Source organism: Homalodisca vitripennis, chromosome 8 (genome assembly GCF_021130785.1).
Source record: "Homalodisca vitripennis isolate AUS2020 chromosome 8, UT_GWSS_2.1, whole genome shotgun sequence".
Taxonomy (NCBI): domain Eukaryota; kingdom Metazoa; phylum Arthropoda; class Insecta; order Hemiptera; family Cicadellidae; genus Homalodisca; species Homalodisca vitripennis.
Window position 1 is genome coordinate 128,402,940 of NC_060214.1, and position 14,034 is coordinate 128,416,973.

The 14,034-nt window shown below is 37.0% G+C and overlaps 1 protein-coding gene across 1 annotated transcript in view; it reads right to left on the reverse strand.

The window, feature by feature from the left end:
* Positions 1–353: 353 nt before the first annotated feature.
* Positions 354–14,034, reverse strand: part of LOC124368370 (protein HID1-like) — a 61,188-nt gene continuing 47,507 nt past the window's right edge. Inside the window, exon 16 of the mRNA XM_046825654.1 lies at positions 354–2,535. Within this exon, the coding sequence (XP_046681610.1) occupies positions 2,472–2,535 (64 nt within the window). The 3' untranslated portion in view covers positions 354–2,471. The remainder of the gene's footprint in view (positions 2,536–14,034) is intronic.

Sequence of the window (14,034 nt, forward strand, 5' to 3'; positions counted from 1 at the left end):
GTGTAGTACCTACAGGCAACTTCAGTACCATATTTTAAGGCAATCTCAACCACAGTAGATAGAAAAGACAACTAAATGAAAACATTTGCTGACAGCCAGGGATTGTTCCCAAGTTTTTGGAAGAAATTTTATAAGATAAATATTAACATGATCGAGTCCAACCCTATTTCGAGGTATAGCACCTGAAATCCAAACTTAGCTTTTTAGCATATTGTATACATTTAGCATTATAATTATGGAACATAATTACTTTTATGAAAAAATTTGTTTTTTATACAAAAAGCTGTATCAACACCAGGGTTGAATGTTACATACAATTTTACACTGATTTAATTGAAGATCATATTAAGTTGCTCAGCACCAAGTTCTGTGATTCAACAATAAAAAACATCCACTAATTTTATATTTTAATTCGCTGTGGAGGGCATTTTTCTTAGAAACTTGGTTAGTACAACAATTTTAAACAACTTATTAACTATGTGAAAAATATGAACAATAATGTGTTAAACAAATTACTTTACATTTGTGTGAATTATGAATTGTGAATTGAAGTTATTTTTACCACTGAACAGGGAATGTATCTGCATGTATACAGCAAACAGTAGAAAAACTAAATTGCAACTAAACCTATGAAAGGGTGTGAAAACGTATACAGTATAAAACAAGAAACGCTAGCTACTCAAACAGATCCCTCATTCAACACACGTCAGTGCTTAATCACAAAAGCCTTAAGCCTTACAATATGAAAATAAAGTTCCCAGAGCCTTTACAACATTTTTGCCTGTCTAAAATACAGTTCAGTCCGATACATAAATTAAACTAAAATTTACAGACATTATTTTTACTGTCACACTGATGAGATGGATTTACAGTTATTGACTTTAATGTTTGTTGATAATGTAGAGAAAAACTGTAAACAGTTTGGCACATTGTACGCATTTGTTTCACGATATCTGGGGAAACGCAAGTGTATTTATTCAGAACAATGATTTCCTTCATTTATCAAACATGAAATAAGAATGTAAGAGCAAGGACAGTGTGTAGGTGTGGCTAGAAACGCTAACAACGGATAGTTTTGTGATGATTACTTCAGTGGGCCTACAATTTCAGAAAAAACAAAGCTTGGACTTATTACTGTACTTCTGACTGAATGTTCCATGCTTCATAGCATATTTCTGTAACATTTAAATACACTTCAAAATATGATAATTTTTGTGCTCACATGTAAAACACGTGAGAGAATGGAGCACGTAAAAAGCGATAATGATGTTTTGAATAAGTTAGCACTTGAACTTTGAAACAAGTGATCAAATCCATAAAATAATGTCAAAAACTAATTTCTAATTATAATGAAATCTTTCTGAGAACAACTGATGCAATATTATTGAGATTTCAATGAAAGTTGTAATTTTTTAGGTCCATGATACATGTATTAACTGGTTGCAATATTTTCTATTGTGACAAATTTGTTTAATTCGATGAGCTTCAAAGCTTACCACACATGCTCATTATGTGCTGTTATGTTTTGTGATTCTTTTATTAATCACTTGTCACATTTACCATATGTACTTATGCTTATAAGATGTATGTGACAGAAGCAATTAAATAAAAAATAAATGTTGGACAAAAGTAAGCTGTATATTGTAGTGGTCAGTATTCTTGCCCGGCAGGTTGAAAGGTCCGGGGGGGGGGGAATTTGAGTGCCAGTTTTTCATCAATCTTTATTGACGTTAAATTAGACTAATGCCATTTCTACACATTTATTGAATAGTAGGCAGTTTTTGACATATTTATCTATGTAATATACGGGTCAATACTGTCACTTAACATATTTTAGAAACTTATCCAAAGTGGTTGCATTTTTAACCTATTAAACAGAAATAAATCAAGCAAAAATATATAAAATAAATAACTAATAACAAAAATTGTAAAAAATTTTTATAAAGTAATTATTTGTTGTATTATTTAAAAAATAATTCATCCAAAGAATATTGAAATTTAAATGTGAACATTCTTTACACAAAACTTAACAACCGATTCTAACACACCAACATAAGTATTAGTTTTTTTTATCTGGTGGCAAATTGAATGAACTTTTTGTAAAGTTAAACTTTACAATTCAACGGAAAGTTTAACAATCAAGTGTTAAGTACATGAGGAAGGCAAAAGGAGATTAAGATATAGCGAAGGAAAATAAAGAACTATATGGAGCAATGAAGGCAGTCATTATTAAAACAAATACAACAACCAAGAAGGCATTGTTACTATCACGATAAAAATATTTGTTTTGTAATCAGAAATTTACCTTTCAATCTTAAAACCAAAAATGGATGGTTTAGGTGCCTAATGATGGATACAGACCAAACTATGAGGAAAGAGGTTAAATCCACCTCACCAGGGCTTACAGACAACGATACTTGTAAAGCTGGACAAAGGCTGTGGATGACAGGTTATGTATGCTCACATTGCCTCTAGACTCGTTGGATCTCGAACAGTTTGACATCGGTGTCGTACCAGATCGGCGGATCTACATTTCTGCAAGAAAATATCTATTATTTAGAAAACAAACATTATTACGACAAAACCAATTTTCTTGCGCACAGCATAAGTACACTTGAACTATCAACACCTCTCGATAATCCATATTTAACTAAAAAATATTACACGACAAGATTTATTAGTTAATAACAATAACTCATCTAGTTTTAAATTTAAATGACTTTAGTTAGTAATCACAAAATCGTGATAGAGACCTACAAACTGCAGGAAATCGCTAGCACTGTTTCAAAGTTTGAATATTAAAAACACAGTATCATCCTTCTTATCCAACTAACTCGAGACTCAAAACTTGACCAGATAACGATTTAGTGGATAAACTAATGTCCTCTAAAACTCATTATATTAGTTTCATATAACTAATTATACAGTCACACATTAGAAAAACAAGAATAACCTACAACTGTAAAACATCACCATTGTACATTTCCGGACAATCACGACAGGTTAAAAAGATGTTTTATTAAAATCTGGCCGGTTGAAAGATGGTTGGTTAAGAGGGAAACTACTGTAGACAGATTGGATTAATTACACTTGAAAGGTAGTGGTCGGTTAAGAGGGAGACTACTGTAGTCAGATTGGACTGATTACGGTTAAAAGGTGGTTGGTTAAGAGGGAGACTACTGTAGTCCGATTGGACTAATTACGGTTAAAAGGTGGTCGGTTAAGAGGGAGACTACTATAGTTAGATTGGGCTGAATACAGTTGATAGGTGGTGGTTGGTTAAGAGAGAGACTACTGAAGTCAGATTGGACTGATTATGGTTGAAAGGTGGTGGTCGGTTAAGAGGGAGACTACTGTAGTCAGATTGGACTAATTACGGTTAAAAGGTGGTTGGTTAAGAGGGAGACTACTGTAGTCCGATTGGACTAATTATGGTTAAAAGGTGGTCGGTTAAGAGGGAGACTACTGTAGTCAGATTGGACTGATTACGGTTAAAAGGTGGTTGGTTAAGAGGGAGACTACTGTAGTCAGATTGGACTGATTATGGTTGAAAGGTGGTGGTCGGTTAAGAGGGAGACTACTGAAGTCAGATTGGACTGATTATGGTTGAAAGGTGGTGGTCGGTTAAGAGGGAGACTACTGAAGTCAGATTGGACTGATTATGGTTGAAAGGTGGTGGTCGGTTAAGAGGGAGACTACTGAAGTCAGATTGGACTAATTACGGTTAAAAGGTGGTCGGTTAAGAGGGAGACTACTGTAGTCAGATTGGACTGATTACGGTTAAAAGGTGGTTGGTTAAGAGGGAGACTACTGTAGTCAGATTGGACTGATTATGGTTGAAAGGTGGTGGTCGGTTAAGAGGGAGACTACTGAAGTCAGATTGGACTGATTACGGTTAAAAGGTGGTTGGTTAAGAGGGAGACTACTGTAGTCAGATTGAACTGATTATGGTTGAAAGGTGGTGGTCGGTTAAGAGGGAGACTGCTGTAGTCAGATTGGACTGATTACAGTTGAAAGGTGGTCAGTTAAGAAGGAGACTACTGTAGTCAGATTGGACTGATTATGGTTGACAACACCTGGCTACAAATACGTCCAGAGATGACCACCACAAGAGATCTACTACAAGTTCTGCTGCAATGTGAATGTAACGCCTACTTGCACAGGTTCAGACTTTACACTAAAGATATAACCGTTAAAAGAAACATAGACACTGTCCTAAACAAACTTTTAAGCATCAGAAAGATGTATCCAGAATATCAACAAACAGTATCCCAAATTAATACAGTAATTGGAGGAAACCAGTGACTTCAATCTGCTTGGGAGAGGTACAAAGCATGACAAACGACTGCACTCCGACCAAAAGTACAACTGACACAAGCAACGTGAAACAGGCATTTGCAGAGCATGCAATGACAGAGCAGAGGTAATTGTGGCAGAAAGCTGAAATTCTTCTGCTGTAACAATTCTCTCAATTTTATAGATCTCACAGCTTAAACGAAAAACATCTATCCAGTCAAGAGATCAAGCAAGCAATAACTTCTCCATCCAAAATCAACTATGACATAATCGATCTAAAGTCTGGAAATATCTTACTGGGAAGAAACCCTGGCAAGCAATATAGCCATGGCTTTAATGAATCACGATTTGTTAAACTTGCATGTAAAAACTCAAAATATGTAGTTGATGCTAACATCAAACCAGCAAATGATATCTTGCTCGTCTCAGAGGAAACAGAGGTATTGAATCATCTACGACTCTACAACAGCGTCAGGGGTATCGGTAGCAGAGACACAGTGGGAACAAGGCTTAAGTTGGTCCAAGGAGTCCCCGGCTGCGGGAAAACTACCTTTATTATCAACATCCATAGGGAGGGTGACCTTGTACTGTTCCCAACACGAGATGCAGCAGTTGACTTCCGCAAGCGGCTAAAATTAAAACGAGAAGAAACATCTGCTAAAGAGATAAAGGACTCCTGTCGAACAGTACATTCCTTCATCATAAACTCCACAGACCACCTGAAAAATGGAGGAAAATATAAGAGGGTAATTGTGGATGAAGCATTAATGCTACACGCAGGGGAAATTCTGTTTGCTTGCGCTCTTGCTGGAGTTTCAGAGGCTCTGCTGATTGGGGACAAAAACCAAATACCTTACATAAACAGAACCCCCCATGATCTAACATCCTTTACTTTACCATCCTGGAAACAGCAGAATTGACTCAAGTGCTCAGTCACTCATACCGATGTACAAGTAGTGTTGCAGATCTTCTCTCAACTTTCTACGAACAAGGCATGACAACCAGCAACCCAGAAAGCAATGAGTCAATGCTGATCTGCCCTAACGGGATTACCAACCTGCAGATAAATTCTGGTCAATACAAAATCCTGGTCTTCAAACAATCTGAAAAGCTTAAATTAAGCAAGATGGGGTATAACATTTCAACCATCCATGAATACCAAGGTAGACAGGCGGAGAACATCATAGTAATACGAACATCCAAGTATAAAGATGAAATATATGACTCACTGCCCCACTGCTTAGTCGCCATAACCAGACATACAGGATCTTTTAAATACATTACACCAACAGCAGATGATCTCTTGAGCAAGTGGATAAGAAAAATAAATGGAAGGAACCAAGAAGTTCAGCAGTCTACTCCCGAAACTCACCAAATCTCTGCAATAGTTCACACTAAGAAAATCTCACCACCAACAGGTTCAAATTTCAGCAGCAACCTTCAGTCTACTGTGTTCCCAGACATTCATCGCTATGAGGAGGGCTCATATGTAGAACTACCTGCCTACCTCAAGAGACCAAGACCTATAATCTCAACCAAAAAACCTTATTCTGTTGAAGAAGAGAACGAGATAATAAGTATTGGTGAAACTGTAAGTACCTTAAACACAGACATTCTATCAATTAGAACCAAGATCAATGCTGAAAATCAGGGCAACAATACAGACCAGAAGAACAAAGTTGATCAGAGAGTAGATCTTGTACAAAAGGCACCAAACTCTTCACATTTTTTAGCAAAGGCAAAAAGGAAAAAAGTGAAGCTCAAACAGACTCAGCTTTTCCCGACCAGAACATTCATAAACTCAAAATTAACAAAACGCAATCCAGACAAGGTAAATTTATAAGTCCCACACTCCACCAACAACCAACAGATTTGTCGGCCCAAATTAGAAAAGCAGATGGAAAAAACTCACCTGAAAAAACCAAAATTCTCCACCACAACGTAGACCGACTTAGCAACAAACTTGATAGGCTCAACCATTTCCTTGATCATTCTAAGCCTGACATAGTTGTGCTGACAGAACATGGACTTAGCAACAGCATTCTTCCTAACGCTAATCTGATCAATTATAACCTCATAACTTCCTATTGCAGAGTCAACCATCTCAAAGGGGGCGTGTCTATATACAAACGCAAAACTCTAGCCAACTCTGTAAAAGATCACAGCATTGCTAATCTAAGCCAAGAATTAATCTGTGAAATGGCTGCCGTAAAAATGATGATAGGGAAAGGTGATCTCTTTGTCTTGGGGATGTACCGACCTCCTAATGCTCCTTTTGATGAAACACTAGCATTGATTGCCGAGGCTTTGGACACTATTCCACAAAATAACTGCGGAATCTGTTTGGTTGGAGATCTGAATGTTGACAGTCTGGAAGATACCAATGAGAAGTTCCTCCTCCGTGATCTTTTAGCCTCCTATGACATAGCTAGGCTTGATCTACCACCAACAAGAATCACCAACACATCCATCTCATCCATAGACGTTGTGTGTGCACTAATCTGAACAATACCATGATAGATGTAGATATTGCTGACACTGGCATATCCGACCATACAGGGCAGTTATGCACTATCAAGTTTCCTTGTAGATCTAAAAAGAACCCAACATCTTGCAACAGAACCTTCACCTCTCGTAACGTGGCACTTTTTAAAAACCTAGTGTCTAACCAATCTTGGGAGAAAATCTACAAGGCATCAGAAGCAGACATGGCATATGATAACTTTATCAACATTTTGACAACCGTGTTAGACATAACTTGTCCTTACAGAAATTCAAAACGCAATAGTCAACGATCTAAGCTAACCATCTCCAGCCCAGAAGCAGATAATCTAAGAAGATTATATATTGCTGCTAATAACAGGTACATTCTCACAGGTCAGGAAAAAGACAAAATAGCAGCCTCGAGAACAAAAAAGGAATATGACTTAAAATTAAGATCTATCAGGCGAAAGGCTAATGAAAAGTTGATAACTGACTGAAAATAAAAGTAGAATGATTTGGAGCATTATTAATTGTGAGAGGACTTTGAGAATGAGTGCTGAACAAGAAAAATGGAAGCTAAGCATCGCAGGAGAGAAACTGAGGAACCCTTAAAGATAGCAGAACATTTTAACAAGTTCTTTACAACAGTGGCAGAAAAGACTTTAAAAGCCAATAACCCCCCAAGAACTGTCGGTACAGGTGTTTTTCAGCACAACTCGAGAAGCAAACTTGTTGCTTTCAAACCTACAACGAGTAAAGAAGTCAGGATTATCATCCAAGGAATGAAATCTTCAATGTCAGCTAGTGTAGATGATATCTCCTCAAGACTTCTGAAGCTCTGCAAAGAAGAGTTGTGTGCTCCCTTGAAGGACATCAAAACAAATCGCTTTCACAAGGAGTCTTTCCAAATAAACTAAAAACTGCCAAAGTAATTCCTCTGCATAAACAAGGTCAAAGAGATGAAATAACCAATTTTAGACCCATATTACTTATCCCAACGGTATCTAAAGTCATCGAAAAAGTTGTGCTAATAAGACTAATTGAACATCTTGAGTTTAACAAGCTCCTACCAGAGAGACAACACGGCTTCATCTCTGGAAAATCCACTACAACTGGGCTTGTTGACCTGATTGAGTTTGTTATCGATAGCTTTGAGTCTGGAAACTCTGTTGTTAGTACCTTTCTAGACTTAAGCAAGGCTTTTGATTGTCTTGACCACAGCCTAATACTGAAGAAGCTTGATTCTCTGAGAATATGGGGAACACCTCTCAAATGGTTCACAAGTTATTTGTGTAACAGAAGACAAATTGTTGAAATCAAACATGTTATTGAAGGGTCAGTGAAGAGAGTGGCTTCAGAACCTAGGGATGTATCATGGGGCGTGCCCCAGGGATCCGTCCTGGGACCCGTTCTATTCATCTTATTTGTTTCAGACTTGCCAAAGTACTTAGAAGCTTACTGCTATCCCATAATGTATGCTGATGACACGGCCTTACTCACTACCAGCAGGTCTGCAGAAGAACTGGAAATAAATGCATACATATCTCTAAGTATGGCACAAGACTATTGTGAAAAGAACGACCTTGTGTTCAATGAAACAAAAACAAAGCAGATGAACCTGGGACAATTAAAAGATAGGGTATCAGGACCTCCTAATATAATAATAACTGACTCACTAAAACACCTGGGAATGATTCTGGATAGCTGTCTTTCATGGACTCTGCATGTTGACTACTTGTGCCAAAAACTAAGCACGGCAACATTTGTTCTGAAAAGGGTAAAGGCCACCAGTACAGATGAAGCTATGACCACCGCTTACCATGCTCTGTTTGAGAGTCACCTACGATATGGTGTGGTACTGTGGGGCAGTACACCTAGTACAAATATTCAAAAAGTTCTTGTCCTGCAAAAGCGTGCCCTAAGGACTATGGTGGGTTTATTGCCGCATGAAAGCTGTTCATGCAGACAGGTGTTCAAGGATCGCGGAATCCTGACAGTAACGGCTATCTATATTCTGAAGGTAATTCTTCACACCACAAAGAAAAACTTGAAGAAGCTTGGAGACTTTCGAGGGCATGCAACTAGAAACGCACAGGGATTACATCCTCCCACTACACAGGATGGAACTCTTTACGAAGAAACCATCATATGCCGGCGCAAAGCTCTTCAACTTGCTTCCTTTTGAAATCAAGAGAGGAGACAACAACACTCTGAAAAGAAGACTGCGAAACTGGCTGCTTGAAGAAACCTTCTATACCCTCAATGAATTCATTGACCGCTGCAGGAACTACAGGACCACCTAGGAAGAACTGCACACAATTAATAAATAAACCAATTTTTTACTTATTGTTAAATCCTTTAACTTTATTTGTAAACATGATTGTAAATTCTGTGACTATTACATTTCTTGAAGAAATTGTTAATAAAAATTTTTAACTTGACTTGACTTGACTTGAAAGATAGTGGTCGGTTAAGAGGGAGTCTACTGTAGTCAGATTGGATTGATTACACTTGAAAGGTAGTCGGTTAAGAGGGAGACTACTGTAGTCAGATTGGATTGATTACACTTGAAAGGTAGTTGGTTAAGAGGGAGACTACTGTAGTTGATTGGATTGATTGCAGTTGTAAGATGATCAGTGGGAGACTACTGTAATTAGATTGGACTTATTCTGTAATTAAGATTTCTTTCATCATATCTCATCTGGATTCTTTGGTCTAAGAACCATATAAAAGATAACTAACGTAAAAAACTCTATAATCTATATACACTACACACTCATTCATTCACATTTTTGAGCATTGTCAAGAACATAAATTGAAAAACCAAACAATAAAAGAGAAAAATAATGATAGGAAAGTCACTGGTACTAACAAACTTTCACAATAGCTGACATAGGAACAACTAATTTAGAAGACTAATTTAAGCCAAAATTTTAAATAAAAAAGCAGGGGAGTAGAAACAATGAGAATTTAAAGGGAATTGGCTACTTGTCAAAGTTGTTTATACTCTATCATACTGATAAATTACAATAGCCAAAAAGAATTAAATCAAAGATCATATCATTCCAATTAACCTTTTAACTAACAGTCAGTATTCTAGGTATTGACTGACTTAAAATCATAAACTTAATTTTACAAGAAGAATACAATCTACGTGAGATTCAAATTTCTTAGAATCCTTTTTCTGGCACCCACCTTGTGAAGAATGCCTCGTATTTATAAACAACTATTCGTCTAGTAAACATGTACTACTCAACTCTTGTTTTTTTTAGAGTCAAAACTATACTGATTAAGTTATTTAAAACCTACTCCTCTAGATTTTAAAGATCACTTATCACTTGGCCCCCCGGCCGGCAGCCAACATTATATAATAAGGATCACAAAGTGGTGGATCTCAATTTCGTTGCTTGTTTTGGGCCGAGCACATGTTCGCTGCTCTTTTTTCTCTTTAAACTTTATGTGATTTTAACTAACACAAGGTGTGGACTAGTTTCCTCTTGATCCGCTTTAGATTTTGTGGAGTTAGTTTTTCGAGAACCTGGACAGATGTGGATTCCCATGTAATTGGATATTCCTACCCTTTGATGCCGGAGGACTCTATGTGTGAAGTATGCTGCACTTGACTCTCATCTGTAAATGTTCAGATGGACAAAATGTCGACCCTGTGACAGTCATTTGGGAGGGTGGAACATCTCAGCCGTACCATGCTGTGAGTGGCATCAGTACTTTATTCAACCCTTTTCTCCCTAGGTAAACCTCCCCATTCTAATCCACATTTGTTCTTAACTTTATAAAAATTCAATTATATTGTTTTATCATTATTTACTGTAATAATTTAATTTTTGAACGTTGCTAAGATATATGTGAATACAGTACAATATGGAATATTTACTACAAAGGACATAATTTAACATCTATATTTATTAGTGTGATGCACCTTACATCATTTGTATTTGTAACTTTAGTATTATTTTAAAAGAGACATTAAGTGTTTTATAATATATTACATTACATTCACTAGCTAATGGCTATCTCCGATTTTTTACTTTTTCAAACTGAGTATACTTTTTAAGCAGAAGATGTCAATACTTTGGCAGTTGTTTTGCAGTTTGACTATTACTTATTACTAAAGGGTTAGTCAAGTTCAATATTTCAAGCCTCAGTCCTCAAAGGCTAATGGTGTTGATCATGGATGGGATCAGGCTACCGTTGCAAGGAAGCACAGAAACATTAACATGAGCTGTACAAGCGGAAGTGTAATGTAAATTGTAATAATTAAAAAATAACATTTCTCTTGTAGTATTTTTAATTTATAAGTTTTAATTTAATTTCAAATTAAACACATTACCTAGCACACCTAGAAAAGCATGTGCAAGAAAAAAATAGATCAGTGGCAAAATAAATAAATATGGAGTGATAAAGACAGATATAAATAAAGTATTCCTATTTAAACATTTAACCCTTCGCACCACTAATAAATCTATAACACCAAGACATCTACAAAATAAATAAATATGGAGTGATAAAGACAGATATAAATAAAGTATTCCTATTTAAACATTTAACCCTTCGCACCACTAATAAATCTATAACACCAAGACATCTACAAAATATATTTTTGTTTAAGCTAAAATCTAACTTTTTATTATAAATATGCTATAAGAGGTAAAATTATATAAAACTTATTTCATTAAATTCACAAAATTATTTTAAGGCAACAAAAAAATCAATAGAGAAAGAGTGAGAAGAAAAGAGAGAGAGAGACACGGAGTGGGAAATACTGTTCTCAGCAGCTGTATGCTCCACACTTTATTTATGGTTTTAGCTACACCACCACATGAAAATCGCCATATTATATTCTTTCCGTAATCAAAGTCAAAGTATCTTTATTACATGATCATTAAGAACAGTAGTTTGTCAGATTATAATACAAAGTTATTATAATACAATTATAATATAATAGTTGTGATTTAAAGATTGATGTTTAAATGTTGAACGCCATGTGGTTCTTGAATTTGCAGATTTCAGAAACTCTTCTATAGTCTAGACAGGTTTCTCAAGCAGAAATTCTCTAAGCGAGTTCTTCAGTCCGTCGCCTGTCAGGTTTCAGAGGAAGTCTGGAAGGAGGTATTTAAATTTTTGGCCCATGTATGATGGTTTTTTTTTCAAAAGGGCTGTTCGGAAGGGTAAGCCTTGAGGCATGGCGTGTGGGGTCCATGTGAGTCTGCAGATGTAATTTGTCTACGTGTAAGATCACTTCATAGATGAAGAGTGCAGGTACTGTAAGTATGCCAAGAGTCTGGTAGACCTATCAGCAGCTTTGCAGAGGGCTCAAGGTTGCATGGGTCCTGACTGCCTTCTTTTGTAGTACAAGCATTCTCTTAAGGTTCCCTAATGAAGTTCCCCAGATTATGAGGCTGTATCTAATGTTGAGACTCTACAAATGTATAGTAGACTACTTTTGCCGCTTCCAGAGTGCCAACCCCATTTGATACGTTTAACAATGTAAATACCTGTACTGATTTTTCTGCAAATTTTTTTCACGTGATCTGTCCAGGTGAGGCCGCTGTCTAGAGTTACACCTAAAAACAGTCTGATTAAGCACTGATATATTGGGGAAGCTTGCAAGTTGGACTTTTTTCTTGCTAAAGTGCACTTGTGTAGTTTTGCCAGGGTTCATCGCCAAGTCATTTAATTTGCTGTAGGCGATGACATTTTGTAGAGAATAAACAGAATAATAACTCAATAAATAATACAATTCTTCAGCTGAGCCACTTCTTAAAAGGTGAGTTGACTCATTTTGAATTAGAGCTGGGAGATCGTTAGTCAGCAGAAAGAACAGAATGGGTCCCAGCACAGACCTCTGTGGGACTCCTCTTGTAATTTGGTTTAGGGTGTGATTTGAGCATGCTAGTGAGATTAGATGTTGTATGCTTAATCTCCACAACTTGTGACCTTCCTTTTAGGTAGCTTTCTAACCACTTAAAGCATTTGTTTCAAAATAAAAAAAGTTCAACCGCACTCAAGTATTTCAAGATGACTTTTTTGACTCACCCATTTCCTTATGCCATGCTCAAATCGTCATATTATTCAAATATACACTGTTCTTCATGTACTTAACTTACGGATCGATTTTTTTACTAATCTGACGGACTGCCCTCAATGCATGCCTCTATATTAAGGGTTCATACATGGTAGGGGTACACTACAGGGCACAACGATTCTCCCCATATGGTTTTCTGACTCGCTTGAGTAACGCACAAAATCCCCGTTTGAGCTCCTCTACTACAACAAAAACAAAATATCTACCATTTGTTTCTATAATTGATTGTGATCTGGGTCCAGAGATGACTCAGACTGCACTCCTGGGCTGATCCTTACTCCGGGTCCTGCGGTTCTGGTATCATTGGTCGTGTGGACCAATAGAACTATCTGGGAATAATTTTTTACGAGTGTTCCGTGCTGCAGGAACTTGAGTATCTCACACTTGTATATTTATAATTCAACACTAAACTATTATTATTGTACCTCAGGTATATGAAGCCCCACATGTAAGTGCGGAACCATGTTTGTGGTACCTGAGTTGGCGTATCAGGATGGGATGTGGAACTGGCAGCAACCTTACGAGTGATCCGTGCTGCAGGAACTTGAGTATCTCACACTTGTATATTTATAAATTCAACACTAAACTATTATTATTGTACCTCAGGTATATGAAGCCCACACATGTAAGTGCGGAACCATATTGTGGTACCTGAGTTGGCGTAATCAGGATGGGATGTGTGGAACTGGCAGCAACCTTAACAGGGTGTTTCCGTGCTGCAGGAACTTGAGTATCTCACACTTTGTATATTTATAATTCAACACTAAACTATTATTATTGTACCTCAGGTATATGAAGCCCCACATGTAAGTGTGGAACCATATTGTGGTATCTGAGTTGGCGTATCATGATGGGATGTGGAACTGGCAGCAACCTTACGAGTGTTCCGTGCTGCAGGAACTTGAGTATCTCACACTTGTATATTTATAATTCAACACTAAACTATTATTTATTGTACCTCAGGTTATGAAGCCCCACATGTAAGTGCGGAACCATATTGTGGTACCTGAGTTGGCATATCAGGATGGGATGTGGAACTGTGCAGCAACCTTACGAGTGTTCCGTGCTGCAGGAACTTGAGTATCTCACACTTGTATATTTATAATTCAACACTAAACTATTATTATATGTACCTCAGGTATATGACGGCC